This window comes from Symphalangus syndactylus, chromosome 8 (genome assembly GCF_028878055.3).
Source record: "Symphalangus syndactylus isolate Jambi chromosome 8, NHGRI_mSymSyn1-v2.1_pri, whole genome shotgun sequence".
Lineage (NCBI taxonomy): Eukaryota > Metazoa > Chordata > Mammalia > Primates > Hylobatidae > Symphalangus > Symphalangus syndactylus.
The window spans coordinates 119,669,202-119,690,452 of NC_072430.2; the positions used below are offsets into that span (position 1 = coordinate 119,669,202).

Genomic DNA, 21,251 nt, shown 5'->3' on the forward strand with positions numbered 1-21,251 from the left:
TAGGTTTGGTACAAGAATTGAAAGACAAGTTACATGAAAGAAATCAATATTGTCACTATTCTGTTTTCTCAGACTCCCAAATCAAAAGCCGGGAGAGTGCTTTTATTTCAAACCATTCCTTTGTCCCCCAAATCCACTCTCTACCATATTCTACTACTGCCTCTTCCCAGTATCTTTAAGACTTACTCATTCTTCTCCATTTTTGTTTCTCCAATTACATTAGTGAGAGTACCCACTACTTTTTATATTATAATTTCAATAACTGTGTAATTATTTTTCTTGCTCCATCCTTTCCTTGCCCTGATCTAGTCTTCTGACACTATCTGGTTAATATGCACAAAACTCCATATTTTTATTGTCATGGGTCATTCTTCATTGCTTATGGAATAAAGATATTCCTATATCTTCACTCTGGTATTTATGACTCTGGGTCTCTTGGTCCAATTTAATAGATTCAGACTCATTTCCCAGTAGAATCTAAAGGAATTTAGGAAAAGGGGGGCATTTCCTTATCTGTTAAGTATCTGATATGCTAGGCACTGCTTGTATTTTGTAGGAAAAAGAGACTTAGGTATAGATCCTATGAAGGGAAGACCAGAGGCACAAAAATCAAATAAATGCATACTTAGTCAATTACAATTATAAAGGAGGGCTGGTGTAGGAGTGAAAACTAACCTGGTATAGAGGTTCAGAGAAAGTTCCCTGAAGCAAAATAAACGCTTCACCCCCATCTTCACGAAATTGTTCATTCTCTTCCTTTCCTTACAAAACTCCCCACTCTTCTCCATGCAAATCCAAGTATCCTATTAGTTTCTTTTTAAGGACATAGCTTAAGTCTTATTTATGCTATTAAGCTTTACCTTACTTCTCTAGCCTCCAAAAATCTTTTTTTTTCCTAAAAATCTTTGTGCATTGATGGTTCTTTGTTCCTGCTATCACACTTGATTATGTAATAGATTGTGGACTTTACAGTTACCATAACTTGATTATCCATGTTTTTACCTAGAAATCCTGCGTTCTTTTCCTTTAGATTCCATATGATGCTATAATAAATAAATATTTGCTTAACAAATAGTTGAGTGTTTTGGGGTGTGCACATCTAGATGCTAGAAATCTATGTAACAAAAGCAGGGACTGGAATCACAGCTGTAATACGTTGAGCAACCTTCCTAAAGCTTGCAGTTAACCTAATCCCACTCTTGTTCATTTGCTTTCAGTTTTATTTGAGCTAAAATTTAATACTCTTTGCACTAACATTGCAGAAAAACTGATTGCTTATTGTTCTGGAAGTTTGGCTATATTAATACTACCTAATGTTAACAAATTCCATAAAAGCCCCAAAGTTAAACCTGCCTATGAAATACACTGGTCCCTGTTATTTACCTTCTGGGTTATATATTTAATGCCAAATTTCCACATGAAACCAAAGAGAAATCAACAAAATAAAGACCTTAAATTTCAGTTCTTGGGTATGTCTCTGAAAGGAGTGTAATCTGCATAACAAAGTTCTATAATTATTTTTCCTGATTTTCAGAGTTCTGCTTATCATAAAACCTAAAAACAGCTAATTAAAGCTAACAGGATTCAGTGGATGTAAGTGAAGTTTTCACAGGAGTTAGGTTCAATTTTGGTCCAAAATTTTTCCAGGATGAACCATGTTAGAGCTGTATAGAGAGGTGTATGAGAGTTTAGGTATGCCATGTGGCATCCTAATTTATTTGTTACTCTTTGTGGGTTAAATGTCAAAGTACAACACTACTCAAATGGGAGGAATTCCAGCTGATCCACACTTATCGCAGCCCCCACACCCCCTGCAATATTACCACTCTTGAAAAGACTAGTTCACAACAATGATTCAATGACAGGAAGTTCATTTGCCATAGAATCCTTCTGAGTGGTTATCATAGAGCTTCTCAAACTCCAAGAGTTCCATCTCTTCTATATCCAGAATATCTAACTTCTGCCCTTTGAACATGGTGCCCTTTCAGCGAATATGACAAAATAATAACCTGCACAAAAGGCAACCACTCCGGATTGTATTCCCGTTTTCCACCGACTTGTAAGTAAATTTGAACAGACTCCTTTAAACTTCCAGCCTTCAATTACTGTTGCACCAAATTCACTCATTTGTTCAACAAATATTTGTTGGGTGACTAAGTGCCAGGCAATATTCCAGAGAGTAATTCTGTTAGCTGTGCCAACAGCAAGGTGAGCATCTCTACAGACATGAGTGACTCTGTTTGACAGATAGCATAGAGAGTAGAAAGAGGATATGGGAAGTAAGAACAAATTAAATCTTGCTTCAACACTTACTGAGGCCTGTCACTAAAATCTTCGAAAGTAAATGTCTCCATCTGTAAAACAGTAATAGCTCAAAAACATTTAATGAGTGCCTCAACGTGCAGGCCCTGCTAGGTACTAGGAATTCAATGTGGCCCAAAGCAGATAAGGACACCGCCGTGATGGGGCTGAATATTGCAAGCACGTTTATGCCCTTTGTTATTGCACCACTGAATCTTGTTAGGCTGTGTGGTGGTTTTAAAATGTATCCACAGAATCTTCGGCACTTTTTCTTTCAAAAGGTGGAGCCTAATTCCCTTAAATATGAGTCAGGCTGAAGCACTTGTTCTCATGAATAGAAGTGGCAGTGTGATGCTCTAAGGTATATAAGGGCAGGACAGAAAAAGGATAGTTTCTGACTATCTTGGATTGCTTGCTCTGGGGAAAGCCAGCCACCCTGTCTCGAGGACACTCAAGTAGCCTCAAGGCCCAGTGGGGGAGAAACTGAGGCCTCCCACCAACTGTCAGTGCCAACGCACCAGCCATGTGAGCTATCCACCTTGGAAACAGATCTTCCAGCCCTACTAGAGTTGTTGGATGACTGACAGCCCAAATCCTGACTGCAAACTCATAAGACACACCAAGGCAAAGCCATGTGGCTAAGTCACTCTTTAATTTGTGACGCCGGCTGGGCGCGGTGGCTCACACCTGTAATCCCAGCACTTTGGGAAGCCAAGACGGGCAGATCACAGGTCAAGAAATTGAGACCATCCAGGCCAACATGGTGAAACCCCGTCTCTACTAAAAATACAAAAATTAGTTGGGCATGATGGCGTATGCCTGTAATCCCAGCTACTTGTGAGGCTGTGGCAGGATAATCACTTGAACACAGGAGGCGGAGGTTGCAGTGAGCCAAGATCACGCCACTGCACTCCAGCTTGATGACAGAGTGAGACTTCGTCTCAAAAAAAAAAAAAAAAAAAAAAAAAAATTCTGACCCCTAGAAAATGGAGGATGATAAATGTTTATTGTTGTTGCCACTAAGTTTTGAGGGGCAATTTATTATAGAGCAACAGATAACTAATACAGCCTGTGATATAAACATCTGGATGGATATAAACAATTATGGTGGAAAACTTAACAAACTTCCTTTAGTTTACCTCCCATGCTGTAAAACACAAAATTAAATAACTCTTCACAGACTTCCAATGTTTCCATTACTACAGGATAAAATCTAGACTCCTAGTCTAGTATTCAAAACCCTACATGATGAAACCCCACTCAAACTGATCTCTCTCTCTCTTTTTTTTGTTTTTAAGAAACAGGGTCTTACTCTCTTTCCCAGGCCTGGAGTACAGTGGCACAATCATGGCTCACTGCAGCCTCGACCTCCCAGGCTCAAGTGATCTTCCCAACTCAGCCTCCCAAGTAGCTGGCACCACAGGCACATACCACCACATGTGACTAATTTTTCATTTTTATTTTCTTTGTAGAGATCGTGTCTCCCTCTGTTTCCCAGTCTACTCTCAAGCAAAACACTCTACTTTGGCTAGACTAGTCTACCTATCTTTAGCCAGTTAAGCCTGAGAAGTTCTGCCTCCAAGATCTCGATCATGCCCCTTCTGCCTCTTGAAAGCCACTTCCTCTTGTTGCATATTCACTTTTTTTCTTCCAAGCTTAATTTAATCCCGAAGTAATTCTCGATTACCCTAATTCGCAGCCATCTTTTCCTTTTTAAACATCCAGTAGTTTTCATTGCCAATGCTTCCTACTTAATATTTATTTTCCTATTTGCACAATTGTTAACTGTCACTATTAATCAATGAATATTTGAGTTCCCATTATGTGCAAAGTACTGTGCCAAGATCTATATTTAACACTTTTACTTTAATTATATTTAACTTTTTGTTTTTAAAAATATATTATGGCCCGTAATCTATCTTGTGTGTTTCTTCGCTTTACAATTCGATCGTAAGCAACTTGAGGTCAGAACGCAGTCCTGCTCTTTACAGCCCTAGGCACATCCTTGTAGAATATAAATCTCCAGAAGCATCTTTTTTTTACCATCTCCACATAGGGCAGCAATTTCAAAATAATGAAAAGATTTTGACATTTCTCATTCTTTTGATATTTATGAAGCCATAAGTGCAGTGTTATAAAGCTAGAGTGGGAAGTGCTTGTTTGCATGGACCTGGGTTCCCTGGGCATGTAACTCATCAATGAAATCATCTTGGAAAAACACCAGTTCAGGAAATTGTGAACACGTCCTTCTTTAGACACTGCTCCAACAGTACTCTCTGAGAGGAGGTTTGCTCCTCTTCGCAGCTGTCCTAAAAACGTGTCTTAAATATAAGACATGAAGAATAGTGTGAGACTTCTTATATCCTGAGGATTACAGTGAAAGACTGAGTGCTGAAAAGAAGGATAGGACACTGGCAGCCACTGAAAGCCCGCAAGCTAACTCAGGTGAAAGGCAAGTTCTTCTCTGTGATTATTCAAAGAATTAAATCCACTTTCTGGTTTGTTTTCACAGTGATGAGCTGATCTAAAATTATTTTTAAGTTGAAAAGAAAGGAAAAAGTAGCTCACAAACTTGAAGTAGCGTAAGAATCACCTGGCGATTTCTTCAAAATTTAAACTGTCTAGTCCTCAACACCATCCCACTCACCACCACCTCCAACTCCACCTCCACCTCCAGATGCCAACTCAGAAAGCCTAGGGTAATACTCTGTCATCTATCTATTTCAGCAGACATACTTAGATCATTTTGATTGAGGTAGAGTAGCTGGGTACATCTGTTTGTAAATCCCCAAAATAGAGAAAAGACAAAGAAGAAAAATATTGATAATAGCATGTGATTTCTGTATTATTTGCTCCTTAGTTTGCTCCATTTTCACTTCCCAAATTTCTCCTAAATTGTGTAAATCTTATTTTGGACAGTATGAAATTAGAGGGTTACGGCTAACCTTGCGCTGAAAACCTTCATAGTATAAAGAGTAATTCTCTATTTTTAAAAGAAATCTGCATTTAAAAAATCTAAAAAGAAAATGGAGGATTGAAGGAGGGGGTGTTTAAAAAGCCTAAGGAAATAGCTGGCTCTGATAGAGAAGTATACAGATTTCTTTTAGCCTCAGTTACTATTTCTCTTGGGCAATCAAGAGATCATGAAAAAGAAGACCAAAGTGGAAGTCTCAACCCCAGAATTCCCAATCCAGCCACCAGCTCCTACTCCTTAAAACCATCTCCCACACAGCTGCAGGAACACCTTCTAAACTATTGTCTAGTCCCAATGGTCCTATTGTATTTGTTTGTACACGTGTGTGTGTGTGCCTATGTATGTGTATTTGTGAGTATTTGGTATATGCATAGAAAAAAGTCCTAGCAAATGTACACTGAAATGTTAACAATGGTTCTCTTTAGAGGTTGAGATTATGCATGACTTCCATTTTTTACAGTATGCACACTCGTATCTCATTATTTAATTTTTAATAATGAGCATGTATATCTATAGTCAGAAAAATCTATAAACATTTAAAAATAAAACTAATTTAGTAAAATAATTCCAGTGGCTTCTCATCTCCTTTAAAATAAAGTCTAGGCCTGACGCAATGGCTCACGCCTGTAATCCCAGCACTTTGGGAGGCCAAGGTGGGTGGATCACTTGAGGTCAGGAGTTCGAAACCAGCCTGGCCAACATGGTGAAACCCTGTCTCTACCAAAAATACAAAAATTAGCCGGGCATGATGGCACGCACCTTAGTCTCAGCTGTTTGGGAGGCTGAGGCAGGAGAATTGCTTGAACCCAGGAGGCAGAAGTTGCAGTGACCCGAGATTGCGCCACTGCGCTCCAGTATGGGCGACAGAGCAAGACTCTGTCTCAAAAAAATAAAAATAAACTCTAATACTTTTGGTTTGGACCAAGCAGCCTTATCTTTCAGTACTCAACAAGCATCTTCCTTTTTCAGGCAAAAGAGATTCCAAATTCCTGGTACATCTAACTCTTTCACATTCTATGTCCTCACTCATGTAAGTTGCTTTCTGTAAGAAATGCAACGACACTGGTTATCTAACTGACAAACTCCTACTCATTCTTCAAGACTAATGCTAAGTCTTAGCACTGAACTCTACATTGGAGCTAAGGAAAAAGAAAAGTTGGTAACCCTGATTCTGTTTTTACTTTGAATATTGATATTTTGTTCATCATAAGGTTTTGTATTGATTTTGATTTTGTAAAATTCTCTCTTGAACTATTATTGATCTTGATCACTGAGTTTTTTCAAATTCTCTAATTTTGTACTACACTTGCCTTGGTCCCGGGCAGTTGCTGACTCCAACTTCTTTGCTTCTGTCTTGGACCTACCTCCACTGTGGAATTTTTCACATTGCAATAGTTTCTGATATACTTATTGCTCTCTTATAGGCTTGATTGCTGTGAGGGCTCATGGCTTTCTTAATTAGTGCTTAATAGATGCAACAGGTGCCCTTTAAATATGTGATGATGGCAAGAATAAAGGTGAAACTTTAATAATGTCTCTTAAAATTTCTTTTTCTTTTTTTTTTTTTTTTTTTTTTGAGACAGAGTTTCACTCTTGTTGCCCAGGCTGGAGTGCAATGGTGTGATCTCAGCTCACTGCAACCTCTGCTTCCTGGGTTCAAGCAATTATCCTGCCTCAGCCTACCAAGTAGCTGGGATTACAGGTGACCACCCCTAGGCCCAGTTAGCTTTTTGTATTTTTAGTAGAGACAGGGTTTCACCATGTTGGCCAGGCTGGTCTCGAACTCCTGACCTCAGGCGATCCACCCAGCTCAGCCTCCCACAAGTGCTGGGATTATAGGCATGAGCCATGGCATCTGGCCCCATAATGCCTCTTAAAATTTCTGAGCCTCAGTTTCCTCATCTGACAAATAATGACAAGATACTAGATTAGCTTCACGATACTCAAGGACAGATGCTATACTCTATACAAATATAGTATCATAAATAATACAGTATAGAAAATAATGTCCAACACTTTTATAGCTCTTACCATATAGCAGGCACTAATCTAAGTATATCAAGTTTTTGTTCAGTTTAGTTTTGTTTTGTTTTTGCTATTTACTTCTCAGATCCAGGTAAATCTGACATTAGCCAGGCATGTTGGTGGATGCCTGTAACCCCAGCTACTCAGGAGGCTGAGGCAGGAGAATCACTTGAACCCGGGTGGCAGAGGTTGCAGTGAGCCGAGATCGTGCTACTGCACTCCAGCCTGGGCAACAGAGACAGACTCCATTTCAAAAGAAAAAAAAAAAAGCTACAAAGATGTTATAAATATTCAACCATTCATCTTTACTTATCGGATAGACTTGGACATTAGCATTCCGTATCTGAGAGGAGGCCCTGTCTGACAAAAGGCCTTCTGCTCTTATGAAGGAAAGAGAAAAGGAGTAAAAACCAGAAGACATTTGGTTCCCATGGCCGATTTCACTGAGACAATCACCTTTGGGAAGCTTGCAAGGTAGACCACACAATGTGGGGATGATACAGGATGGAGAGAAAATACCCTCCCTTACTCTTAATTTTTCTACTTGTTAAAATTAAGTTTTGTTGTACTTCAGAGATATTTCCTATTCTCTGATGCAATTCTGTACACTGAGCCTAAGAGGGCATTAGCTGACAAATCTTGTCATCGTGTTAGCTGGCATTAGGGCGTGCCCATCCACATTGCATGAGAGTCAGGCCAGGAGCTGGGGGAGATGGACCACTGCCAGCAGGAGGTGTAGTCATCCCTGTGAGTGAGGCAGCCCTGTCCACATCTCCCTCCCCTCTGCATGTTTCAGACAGCTCTGCACAGGACACTGGAGAAAACAGGGTCCCAATTAAATCCCAATTTCAGTTTCTATGGCTTCCACAGAATTTATCTCCATGTTGGTATCTGAAGGGTCAGTAATGTTTCCCAAAAAGTCACTTACTACAATTTGCTGATGGAGGAAGTACAGGACGGGTCTTTGGCCGTGAAATTCAAAAGCTGTTCCAAAATTTTCTGAAACTTTTTAAGCAAGAAGCAGGCTGTTAATGCTCCTACACAAAAATCTCTCCTACATATTTGGAACTCTTTCGTATTCGTGATGGAAATTTCCAGGTGGATGTAGCTGGGAAGGAGTGATGGGGCTTTATATTCATTTTCTTTCCCCCATATGGGCATTATAGACATTATTTTGATCCCATAGTCAGATTTACCTGGATCTGAAAAGTAAATAGCAAACCTAAACAAACTAACTCCTTGTCCCTTACCCATCTCAGACTCACATTGAGTTTTTTTTACTATCTATCATTGGGTGAATTTTGTAATCCAGTCATCCATATAAATCTTCCAAACTGTATCAGATTCTGACCTGCTGCATTCTGACTGTGCTCCCTGTTAAGAATCATGCTATACCTTGTGAGTACGGTGGTATGAGGTGATTTCTGCTATTAATGTACTACCTATCAATAAGTGAGTCACGATTGAAGCATCAAACACTTAAAGACCATTATAAGCCAATTCTTCAACAAGAGAGATATAAAGGAAAATTGATTGGGGTTTGAGTGATCAGACAAGGCTAAATGGGAGCACCCTGGATGTGAGCTTGGCTTTTAACTGGCATGCGGGGAAGATATAAGGACATGCATCAACGTGGGAGTGAGAATGAGATGTGTGGAGGACATTCAGACACCTCCTGCCTAAGCACAGGCATTCTACTGCAGAACAGAATGAACACAAAGTTGGAAGAATCCTGATTATGCAGGTTTTGAAAGTCAGACAAAGAGAAGGTGAAACCTAATGGGTCCAAATAGTATTCTAGGGGGATTATCTGATGATGAAACATGGAAAGAGTTGGAGTTAGGGCTTCCAGACACATACACACACACACACACACACACACACACACACACACACTTTCACACAGTCACAGAGCTATGGAAGCAATCCAAGCATGAGACAATGGGATCTTGAACCAAGGGGTGGCAGGAAGGATAGAAGGGCAGCAGTAACTCTGGGACACATTTCACAAATGGATTCTGACTTGCATGCCAGCGGTTATGGGAGGTAAAGGAAGGGAGGAGTCATGGATGATTCAGATGTTTCTAACCTGAAAGACTAACTAGTGTTGCTGGTACTCATGAGAATGCAGAAACTGGATTGGGCAATCCACAGCAAAAGACGAATGATGATGCATTCTGAGCTTCTCAGAACAACAACGGAAAAACTTATGTAAATTTTTAGCCAATCAAGATAGCAAACGAAATTATTTCTTGTGGGTCCTTCAGTTTTCATCATTAGATCACTGGTGTGCTGGAGAGCAAGGTGCAGTCTGGAATCCTGCACTCATGCCCTTGTCCTCACTTCCCTGAAAACATACCACAGGAAAAGTCAGCAGCAAGAGCAAGGCCAGAACACACCTCAATCCTCTGACTTTCACAACCCTCATCAGTGAGATGCCCCAGAGGCTCTTTCAACATTAAGACTGTACAATAGCTCCTCTTAACAATTCGGGCGCTGGAGTCATGACAACATGCATGGATCCCACAAACCACTTGCTGATCAACAATTTCAATCTTCCTTCTCACATTTTTTTTTCCCAGAGCTACTAACAAGTAGAAAAACAACTTGAGTTCATTTTTACAGCAATGCTCAATCTATGATAGTCCTAATAAGTGGTATGAGGAAGAAAAATGAGTTATTGTAATGAACCAGACCTCAGGACTGCCATCGGTGGCACCCATGACCTAGATAAAACCACCTGTCTGCAGGTATCTTGTCCAAAAATCCAGGCTCCAGCACATAATAACCATGTGAACATCGGTAAATTACTTAACACGTTTTTTCGTGTCTCAATTTTCTCATCTTTAAAATAGGGACAATCCTATTACAAGGTCCAAAGAAATGATGTGAGTATTAACTAAGGCATGCAAAGTACTTAGCACAGTGTCTGACGCACAACAGTGTTCAATAAATGTTGATCCCTGTTATTACTTGTATGCATCCCTGAAGATAAAGGGTATGCTTTGGAGGCACAAAAAAGAAAAGTCAGGCTGAAAATGTTGGACGTTCTTGCATTTACCAAAGCTGTTGAGTAACATCTGGATGGGTGCTATTTAGTATAACTCTGTGATAATATAAATTTGGATATAATTCAATTCGTGGCTGGCTCCTGCCTTCCATCAGCCCTGATTTTCAAATGCAAGATGGGCTGAATTTCTTATCCGCAGAGGGCCCAGGAGTGTTAGAAAGTGACAGCCTTGAGATAGTTGGGGCTTAATGTAATGTATGGTCATATTTGAACAGTATGATTTCCACTGTACTTTTAGAGGTATTTAGGGAACAATAGAAAAACATTGTTTTTCATTAACTTCACAAAAGTGTGACTCCTTATTTGACATGACTACTTTTTTTGGAGTCTACTTATCTCATTCTGTCAGGGTTTTACTGTACTTGAAAAATAGTTGCACAGCAATTAGGGACTGCTTGTGTGGACATTCATGGGTATATATGTATTAAAGGGAGACAAAATAAGCTTGCTGCACATTACAGCTTGGCTTAGTCTAAGTGTGTCTTGTAGAGATTTGTGCTGCTTTGTTGGCCCTTGTTCCTAAGCAGGGTTTTTTGGCTTTAACATTTGCCTCTTGACAAGCTGCTGCATGTGGAGATTATAAGAGATTGAAACTACTTCAAACTTGGCACCTCAGCTCATTTCTTCCCTGTTTGAATGAGAAGAATTAGGGCCTGCCTGCCAGGCTTAAAAGGTTTTCTTTACCTGGGATTTATTATTTGCAGAGGCTAGTTACCTAAGCCGTTTGTTGCAACACAAAAGGGAGTGAGTGAAGTCAGGTGATGTCAGGAATATGTATGTTATCTACACCAGCACCAACGGTGTCAGGGATTGCAGCTGGTTCCCGCTCATCAAAAATGCAGACTTCTCCAGATGCCCAACAATCAAAAAGACTAGGAAGGGAATCCTTTATGTCACTAATTATATTTGTTCTAAATGAGTTATCAAGTCCTACAGACCTGCCTGACTCTTCTGGGAGCAGAACGTACCCACAGTATTACAGAACAGAAGTTGTTGTGGGATCCATGCATGTTGTTATGACTCCAGCGCCCGAATTGTTAAGAGGAGCTATTGTACAGTGTTAATATTGAAAGAGCCTCTGGGGCATCTCACTGATGAGGGTTGTGAAAGTCAGAGGAGTGAGGTGTGTTCTGGCCTTGCTCTTGCTGCTGACTTTTCCCATGGTATGTTTTCAAGGAAGTGAGGGCAAGGGCATGAGTGCAGGATTCCAGACTGCACCCTGTTCTCTAGCACACCCATGATCTAATGATGAAGTCTGAGGGACCCACCATGGCTGAGTTTCATTTAGAGGTGGATTCTAGAGTTTCATCTTCACTTCTCTATTGCCCAGCTAGCACTGCAGCCCACAAATGATTTTAACTCTATTAAAGAGGACCTAATTTCTATGATACTTCAGCTACAATGCTTCACGAAGAATTAGTTGGACACAGGTAGCACTGAATACTAATAGGATAACTCTAATACATACATTGGAATGCACCTACTCCCCATATTTCTTGATTTCATACTTGAGACAAAGCAGGGGTGCTTCCAATCCTAGTTTCTAATTTTAGTTCACTTTTACAAAATGTAAATGATGCAATGTGAAAAATTAGTACTGACTACTAGATGTAAGAAATGTGAGTTCATGAGCTTAAAACCAGATTCTGGAGCCAGACTGCTTAGATTCAAATCCTGACACCACCACTTATTAACAGTACCATCTTGGTCAAGTTACTTAAGTTCTCTGTGCATTAGTTTTCTCAACTGTGAGATGAATAATACAGTCACCACCTTACTAAGTGTCTGGTGCACAGTATGAGATCAAGAAATATTTTTATTATGATGAATTATTGGCCAATTCTAATCTTTCAGCATAAAAGACATATATGAGAAACAAAGAAAAATAAGAGCAATTTAAAAAACAGGATAAAAGCATCTAAATCCAAATTGTCATCTCAAAGTTATTCTTTCTACGACAAAAGAGGGGGAAAAGACCAGGCGTGGTGACTCACACCTGTAATCCCAGCACTTTGGGAGGCCAAGGCGGTGGATCACAAGGTCAGGAGTTCCAGACCAGCCTGGCCAAGATGGTGAAATCCCGTCTCTGCTAAAAATACAAAAATTAGCCGGGCATGGTGGCGGGTTGCCTGTAATCCCAGCTACTCAGGAGGCTGAGGCAGAGAATTGCTTGAACCCGGGAGGCAGAGGTGGCAGCAAGCCGAGACTGCACCACTGTACTCTAGGCCGGGTGACAAAGCAAGACTCTGTCTCAAAAAAAAAGGCGGGGGTGGTGGGGGGCGGGGAGAAAAAGTAACTGCTTCTCTACCAGTCTTACATTCTCCAAATTACTCTATAGCACCTCTGATTACAAAATTACATTTTATATTCTATTGATTATAGAATGTATTGAAACTTTGGGCATAATTTTTACTTGGCTCTTATTTACCCAAATAGGAGTTTCAGACTTAGAAAAAATTTGTGTGTAAAAGGGTAAGATGCGGTAAATCTCACGGACAAAGAAGCGGTTTTCACCACCTTTCTTTCCTATCCCACATGACTGAATTTCGGCAAACTGTAATCTCCCTGTGTTGCAGGTTTCTCATTTGTAAAGTGAGAGGGTCACTTCTAGTTGTAATAACAAACCAAAAAACTATTTTTTAGACTGAGTCTGATAAGGTCTAAGAGACTAACAAACATACTTTCAGTGTTTGAACCATCCTATAATTTTGTACTGTCCTACCCACAAACAGAAAGATAATCACTTCCTTGGCTAGTTATTATTCGAGTACGATAATAGGTCCATAGTAAAAAGTTACTCATCTCCTCCCAGATACAATGTTTTTTCAGAGCTCTTTAGGTTAGGCCTAAGAGGCACATGTCACATTATTTCTCTAGTATTTTTTTTCTTCCTAATTTAGTAGAATTATAAGAGCTTTCCACAGTTTTCTCCATGAATCGCTAATGCTATCAGGTAACACCAATTAATTTAAGACTGCTCATTCAAAGACCTTATATTTCTCTCTTGGAAGTTTTACAAGAGGAACTTTATGTAACTGAAAAGTCCTTAAAAACAAGAAATTGGTGAAAATAGATGTTGAAAGGAGCTATTAAAATCCTTCCATCACTATTGTTAGAAAATTGATAGTTAGCATATTAAATCAGAATATTTAAGAGTATTTGTCCTACTTATATGGTATTCCTGAAGCCCATGCTACTTAAGATATGTACAAATATATGAATGGGTTATTTCTGAGACCCATGCTACTTAAGATATGAACAAACATATAAACTCCAACAGTATATGGAGTCAATCTGTTATAAATAACTAATATACACATAATACGAAGAGAGCAAAATTATGCTGTTTTTATGAACAATCAAATAAAATCTCATCAATAACTCAAATGACTTGAGAAAAAATCCTTTAGAAATAAGGTACTATTGGCCGGGTGCAGTGGCTCACGCCTGTAATCCCAGCACTTTGGGAGGCCAAGGTGGGTGGATCACAAGGTCAGGAGATCAAGACCATCCTGGCTAACACGGTGAAACCCCGTCTCTACTAAAAATACAAAAAAAATTAGCTAGGCGTGGTGGCAGGTGCCTGTAGTCCCAGCTACTCAGGAGGCTGAGGCAGGAGAATGGTGTGAACCCAGGAGGCGGAGCTTGCAGTGAGCAGAGATCGTGCCACTGCACTCCAGCCCGGGTGACAGAGTGAGACTACGTCTCAACAAAACAAAACAAAAAAGAAATAAGGTACTATTTAAATGTAAGGAACAATTTATTCTAGCACTAACAGTTTAAATGCTTTCCACTAACCGAGTTGACATTTTCTTTTGAATTAGCCTATTGAGCATGATTCACATAAATTCTGCTATGGTTCTCATCTGATTTCTTAGAACTGGGTGATTCAAAAACACTGTAATTATTTTTAAAAGTCACTAGCTTTTTACTCTCTTTACAAAATAATTCAGCATTGTCTTCTTTTACATAGCAAATTACCATCATTTATGTGAAATACAATCCAATTTATAGAAATTTGATTTACAGGAAGCTTTTCAGGAGATGGCTGCTTTGTGAAGCAAGAAGCATCTGGTTTGACTTTTCCTCCTCTTCTAAGAAAACCGGCTTCACAGGGAAAAAATAAAAACGAAAACAGCATTCATCAAGCCACTGGGGTTAAAACCCTCATACCCCTCAGTTCTGAGGACTTTTCTTAGTCCTTTCTACTTTTTCATTCTGGATCCAAAAGAAAATAACGGAGTGTCAGGCATTCTGCCCATTTTACAACTTCACAATTACTAAATGTAACTGAAAGAGCGCTAATTAGAGAACAATCTTCTCTTGAACTAAATGTGTTGACACACTTACACCATTCAAATATCAGCTCTAAAGAGAGAGAAGAGATTTGTATACTACTCTGGATTTTCATTTGTTCAGTTGATCAAATACAAGATTATGGTTTCCATTACAAAAGTAAAGAATGATATAGCATGAGATTGCTGCTTGTTTGTGCTGTGCATATCATGGCAAGATTCATGAAATGAATAATAAATGGGTCAAAATTTTATAAAGGCTAAAATATCTTCTGGCTTCTACAAGCTTCATATTTTTCTAGATAAATATTACAAACTCAACTTTCTGACTAACTTGAAAATCTAGGGTAAAAAACCCACAAATTGTTCATATTAATCCTTCCAAGTGAAAACACTATACAAAAAAAATTTTTTGAAATGAAACACTAAAGTGGTACCAAAATAAATTTTAACTAGAATCCAAAAATTAGGGAAATAAACAAATGTCATTTACTTACAAGTTGGTTTTGCAGTTGGAGGAAATTTGGTCCGAGTAATAGCCAAAATTATGAAAATAATGACCGGCCATAAGATCAAGACAAGTGTCCAAAGCTGCAAAATAATGGTAGAAAAAATCATTAGTTTTATTGTTGAACCAAAGATTTTTAAAACCTGACTACAAAAAGTGTGTCATACTATCATATTTCAACACAAGCTGAATATTTGACCAACTGTAGATATTATTAATAAAAAATGAATGAGAGATTTTTTTAATATGTAAAAGACCTGTAAATGCACAGAAGAATGATTTTTCCAGGCTTAAAACCATGAAATAACCTTCTGAAGACTTATTTTGGGTCACCTCTCATGACTGCCCCAATCATGATTATATTAAAATTAACCCTGATTGGTTACTTCATTCCTTAAAAATCCTTTAGAGTTTCCCACTTCCCTGTTGGATAAGACACAATGTTCTAAACAGGCCATACAAAACCCAAAATAATTTCAACCTATGCCTATTTTAGCCCTTTCAATGTCAGCATTCTATGCTCAGTCATAAAGACTGGTGTGTGAAGTGGGTCACGACCCATAAATATTGTTGAATAAATGAACCTAAGAATGAACCAAAAAAGAAATAATTGAGTCAATAACTGAAGAAGTAAAAAGGAACTTCAAGTCCCATGCAGTCCCATGTACTACTTAATGTCTTGTGTGTCTGCTTCTATCATAGAACTTACACTGTTATAGTCAATGATTTTTTTTTTTTTTTTGCCTAGTTCCCAAATCAACTGGACGTTCATTTATGGTAGGGGCAGTGTCTTATTGATACCTAAATTTCCACCACTCAATGAAAAATAGATGCTCAAAAACACATACTGCATTGAAATTTCTTTTTTTTCTTTTTTTCTTTTTTTTTTTTTTTGAGACAGAGTCTTGCTCTGTCACCCAGGCTGGAGTGCAGCAGCGTGATCTTGGCTTGCTGCAACCTCTGCCTCCCAGGTTCAAACAATCCTCTGCCTCAGTCTTCCAAGTAGCTAGGATTACAGGCACCCGCCACCACGCCTGGCTAATTTTTGTATTTTTAGTAGGGATGAGGTTTCACCATCTTGGCTAGGCTGGTCTTGAACTCCTGACCTTGTGATCCACCTACCTCAGCCTCCCAAAGTGCTGGGATTACAGGCGTGTGAGCCACTATGCCCCGCCTGAAATTTCCATTAGAGAATTTCACTTTAAGTACTTTAGGAGCTGCTTTTCCTCCCCATGTAGAAGTGATTCAGTTTGAACACTAACTCCATAATATTTTATAGACCTATATAATTGGCTCCAGAACCATGAAAAACATATTCACAAGAACATTAACTGTGATATGCAAATAGTTATGGTGCTAAAACCAAACCACAGGGACAAATTTTGCCTATACTTAATAAAATGAAACTTGGAACTGTATAGTTTTGTGGTCAGACTTATCTTTTCTTTCCCACTTTTCAGAGACAATTTGCTTCAGCCAAATCTCAAACTATCTACCTGGAGCTCTTCAATTCACTAAAGCAATCCAAACCCCATGAATTACTGATCCTTAAATAACTCCTAATCTACATTTGCTACTAAAATCTCCATTTTGTGTCCAAGAGTGCTGCTCTCCTCACTGGTAGGCCTGTCACCAACTTCTTAGACTTTGGGTATAACGGTAAGTTTTCAAAAATAGAAGTTCACTGTAGATCCAAGGAATCCTGAGGCACTCGGTATGAACATAGCTTGAAAAGCACCCATACAGACTGTACAACTTAATCTAAAACAGCACTTCTCAAACACTGGTGTGGACTTCCTGATCAATTCGGGATCTTGTAAACACACAGATTATGGTTCAGTAGATCTGAGGTGGGGGCTGAGATTCTGCATTTCTAAGAAGCTCCCAGGTAAGTGATGCTGATGCAGCTGGTCCATGGACTGCACTTTGAGGAGAGTGGATCTAGATGTATGTCACCCTACCTATCTTCCAGGAGTGTTTACAAAGTCCTGGAATATTTTTGTTGGAAAATTTCTTTGGGATCACCTAATGAATAGAATTCAGGGCATTTGTAAATTTGAATGGGAGAAAAAGAGATTATATTTTTTTCTCTAGCTTGTTATTAACATTTAGTATTTCCATTAATGACGAATGTAGGCAATGAACCACAGTGTTCTTAGAAGTATCTGTGACTTTGTCACTAATAGAAATTATGGATATTTAAAAATCACATTAGAGTTGTTGCACATACCTTAAAGTGCTGTTTATACTAATTACTACTTAAAATTAGTTATGAATTCACCACTAGACCTTTTATTTAATACTATAATAAAGAGACACACATATTACCATATCATAAATTTGCTTTTTTTTTCTTTGAGATGGAGTCTTGCTCTGTCGCCAGGCTGGAGTGCAGTGGTGCAACCTCGGCTCACTGCAACCTCCACCTCCTAGGTTCAAGCAATTCTCCTGCCTCAGCCTCCAGAGTAGCTGGGACTACAGGCACATGCCAGCACGCCCAGCTAATTTTTGTATTTTTAGTAGAGACGGGGTTTCACCACGTAGGCCAGGATGGTCTTGATCTCTTTACCTCGTGATCTGCCCGCCTTGGCCTCCCAAAGTGCTGGAATTACAGGCGTTAGTCACCGCACCCGGCCAAATTTGCTTTTTTAATACTTTGATAACTGAATTTCAATATAATTGGTTTTATTTATAATCCTTTTATTTTACATGATGAATTTTAAAACATTACTCTTAAAGGAGCTGTAGGTTTGACCAAACTGCCAAAGCCATCCTGAGGTCCTGTGATCTGATCCAACTCTTTTTCTCTGGGTGCAGAAAGTTAGCATAACTTGTCCAAAGTCATATATCCAATTGTGAGGCAGAGCAGGGGACAAGGATCTGAATCCCAAGATACATAGGAGGCCAGGATTTTTTTTTTATAATTATCATGCTGTTCTGAGCAGCAAATAAGAAAGCATTACAGAAAGTGTATTGCAAAAATATGAGTGCTACAGAAATGTAAGATGTGTTATTATTCTAGCCTCATCTCTGATTTATTTCAAAATTGGAGCTTGTTCTTTAAAGATCCTGGATACAGGTATCATCTTTATTTTATGTTTCTCATTTGAAATGTAGACCAGGCCGGGCGCGGTGGCTCACGCTTGTAATCCCAGCACTTTGGGAGGCCAAGGCGGGCGGATCACGAGGTCAGGAGATCGAGACCACGGTGAAACCCCGTCTCTACTAAAAATACAAAAAAATTAGCCAGGCGTGGTGGTGGGCGCCTGTAGTCCCAGCTACTCAGAGAGGCTGAGGCAGGAGAATGGCGTGAACTCGGGAGGCGGAGCTTGCAGTGAGCCGAGATTGCGCCACTGCACTCCAGCCTGGGCGACAGAGCGAGACTCAGTCTCAAAAAAAAAAAGAAATGTAGACTAGAAAGAATTAAGGTTAAAAAATTAGGCCGGGCACGGTGGCTCAAGCCTGTAATCCTAGCACTTTGGGAGGCCGAGGTGGGCAGATCACGAGGTCAGGAGTTGAAGACCATCTTGGCCAACATAGTGAAACCCTGTCTCTACTAAAAATACAAAACAAATTAGCAGGGTGTGGTGGCGGGCGCCTGTAGTCCCAGCTACTCGGGAGGCTGAGGCAGGAGAATGGCGTGAACCCGGGAGGCGGAGCTTGCAGTGAGCCGAGATGGTGCCACTGCACTCCAGCCTGGGGGACAGAGCCAGACTCTGTTTCAAAAAAAAAAAAAAAAAAATTAATGTTTGTGGATTTATCAGTTTTGTATTTGAGGCCATAGTTATTCTTTAAGGAAAGTATTCATCTGAGTAGACTTAATGCCCCATAGCTACTTTTAGGAACATCTATTCATTTTCTATGTCAACTTCATGAGAATTTAGTAACCGAGATCAACTATAACAACATATCCACATTCAGACAAGGGGCATATATTGTATGGTATGTTTAAGTTGTCTTTTGCTTGATCTAATCTGATGATTTCATGAAGATGTTTTGGTGAGTTTTAAAACTAATTTTAAACATATTTTGAATCTAGACAAAAATATAATCTATACCAGAGACGTTTAAGGCATTTTAGACTCTGTTGAAGGCAAAAACCACAGCCAGCCTATAAACGAATCCGTTATTAAAAGGTTTCCCTGGGATTTCAGGTCAGAGAGAGGTTTAGAGAACATTTCTGCATACTGCATTTTAGGGCGATAATAAATACAAAGCCCTCTACACTACGGTCTCACAAATGTTAAGGTTGACAGGTTAATCACAAAAGCAAGAAATAAATAAAATTTAAATTTTCATAGCAGCAGTGTTGCTCACCACACCGTTCTAAATATGTTCATAAGCAACCTAGAAGCAAATGCAGTGTCAAGGATTCAAACTCTAAACCAATGAGCCATGACTTTTTTCTGTTTGTTTGGAGAAAGGGATGATACATTAATTTTACACATATAGACACAGGAGCTACTGGAGATGTTTGAGGAAAGCAGTGTTTAAAGGTTTAGTATTTTTGCTTAGAGCGTAATTATTTCACACTGTCTCTACATCTCCTTGGCATTCCACCCCCCTATACTCTTGGCATCAAAGGGTATGTGCACACTGAATAGTTTATGATTCCTTAGTGGGCCAGGGCATTTGTGTCCTTTTATTTCTCCAGGATTTATTTTCTACTGAGATGTACCATTCTGTTCTCTTTTTCTTCTTCTTTTCCTGAAAAATTCAATCCAAAAGTCCGTAGGTAGGTCCTAGCAAGGTAGGTGTACATGCTAGTACTTGAGGAGCCACAGCGACCCAGTGAGGGAAGTGGGGCCTTAGAAGGGTGAAGAGAGATAGGCACTGAGGCAGTGAGATGTGGGATGTCAGAGACCAAGTGGGGTGAAGAAGGTGTCAGTGCAGGGAGACAGGATAGAGGCAGTGGCAGGTGACTGATTTCATAAGAGCAGGTTGATGATAAAAATAGATATATCCCCCATTAGGGGAGTCAGTCTTCTCACTATCCATCAGGGTAATTATAACAATTGGAAAAGAAGGAAACTAGAATGATCTTGGTAGTGTTAGGTTAGAATGAGCAAAATGGGCATAAACTCCTAATTCACAAATGTATAAAGAGGCATAAAATGCAGATAAAAATGCGTGTGTGTATTATTTATTTTTTACTTTCTGGTTCCACAATTTGTTTCTGCCTCATTGTGTACCTTCTTTGTCCAATTCCTGAAAACACCTATTTTTCCAAAAAAATGCTAGCTTCTTTTAGTAGACAACGGAGTGCTAGGTGTGATCATTGCTAGTGGGGTCTCAATATTTTCAATACTCGACATTGCTAAAGATGATATGTAGAAGATAGAGAAAGAGACAGATGATACAAAAGAATAGATAGTTATATAGCTTGCTTGATTGATTGACATAGATAGGTGAGTAGATTGATAGAAGGGTGATGGATTTACGGCAAAGGGATTGGCAATGAATGATGAGGACACATCCAAGAATACAGATACCAGCCTGTGGCTGTATTTAAACATTAAAATATATTTGAAAATAAAATATATTTAATTAAATAAACTAGGAATCCATGAATCTATGCTGATAGAAACAAACACATAGGTAAACATAAATAAATTGAAAGCTTAATGAGGAATGGAGTATGTACCTACAAAATATTTCTCTATAAAATGGGACAAAATGTCATCACGCACAATCTAATGTGATGAAACGGAAAAAAGAGCATAATTTCTGTGACATTCTTGCCAAAGATGAATAATAACCTGACTCAAAAAATAAGGAAACAACCGATACTTTACAAGACAATTGGTCATGAAGGTTCAAAAGTGTCAGGGTCATGAAAGTCAAGGAAAAATTGAGAAACTGTTACACATTAAAGGAGACAAGAGCCATGAAAACTAGATGCAACACGTAATTCTAAACTGGATCCTTTTGCTATATAAAGGCCACAGTTCCAACAACTGGTGAACCTTGAGTCTAAGGATTTGATGGTGGTATTGAGCTACGTTTACTTGTAGAAAATGTACATTAAAGTATCTGGGGGTAATGGAGCACCAATTTCAAATTGTTCTAGAAAAAATG

The 21,251-nt window shown here is 39.2% G+C and overlaps 1 protein-coding gene across 1 annotated transcript in view; it reads right to left on the reverse strand.

The window, feature by feature from the left end:
- Positions 1 to 21,251, reverse strand: part of ABCA12 (ATP binding cassette subfamily A member 12) — a 209,892-nt gene that overhangs the window by 167,242 nt on the left and 21,399 nt on the right. The window contains exon 2 of the mRNA XM_055290518.1: positions 15,163 to 15,256. Within this exon, the coding sequence (XP_055146493.1) occupies positions 15,163 to 15,256 (94 nt within the window). The remainder of the gene's footprint in view (positions 1 to 15,162; positions 15,257 to 21,251) is intronic.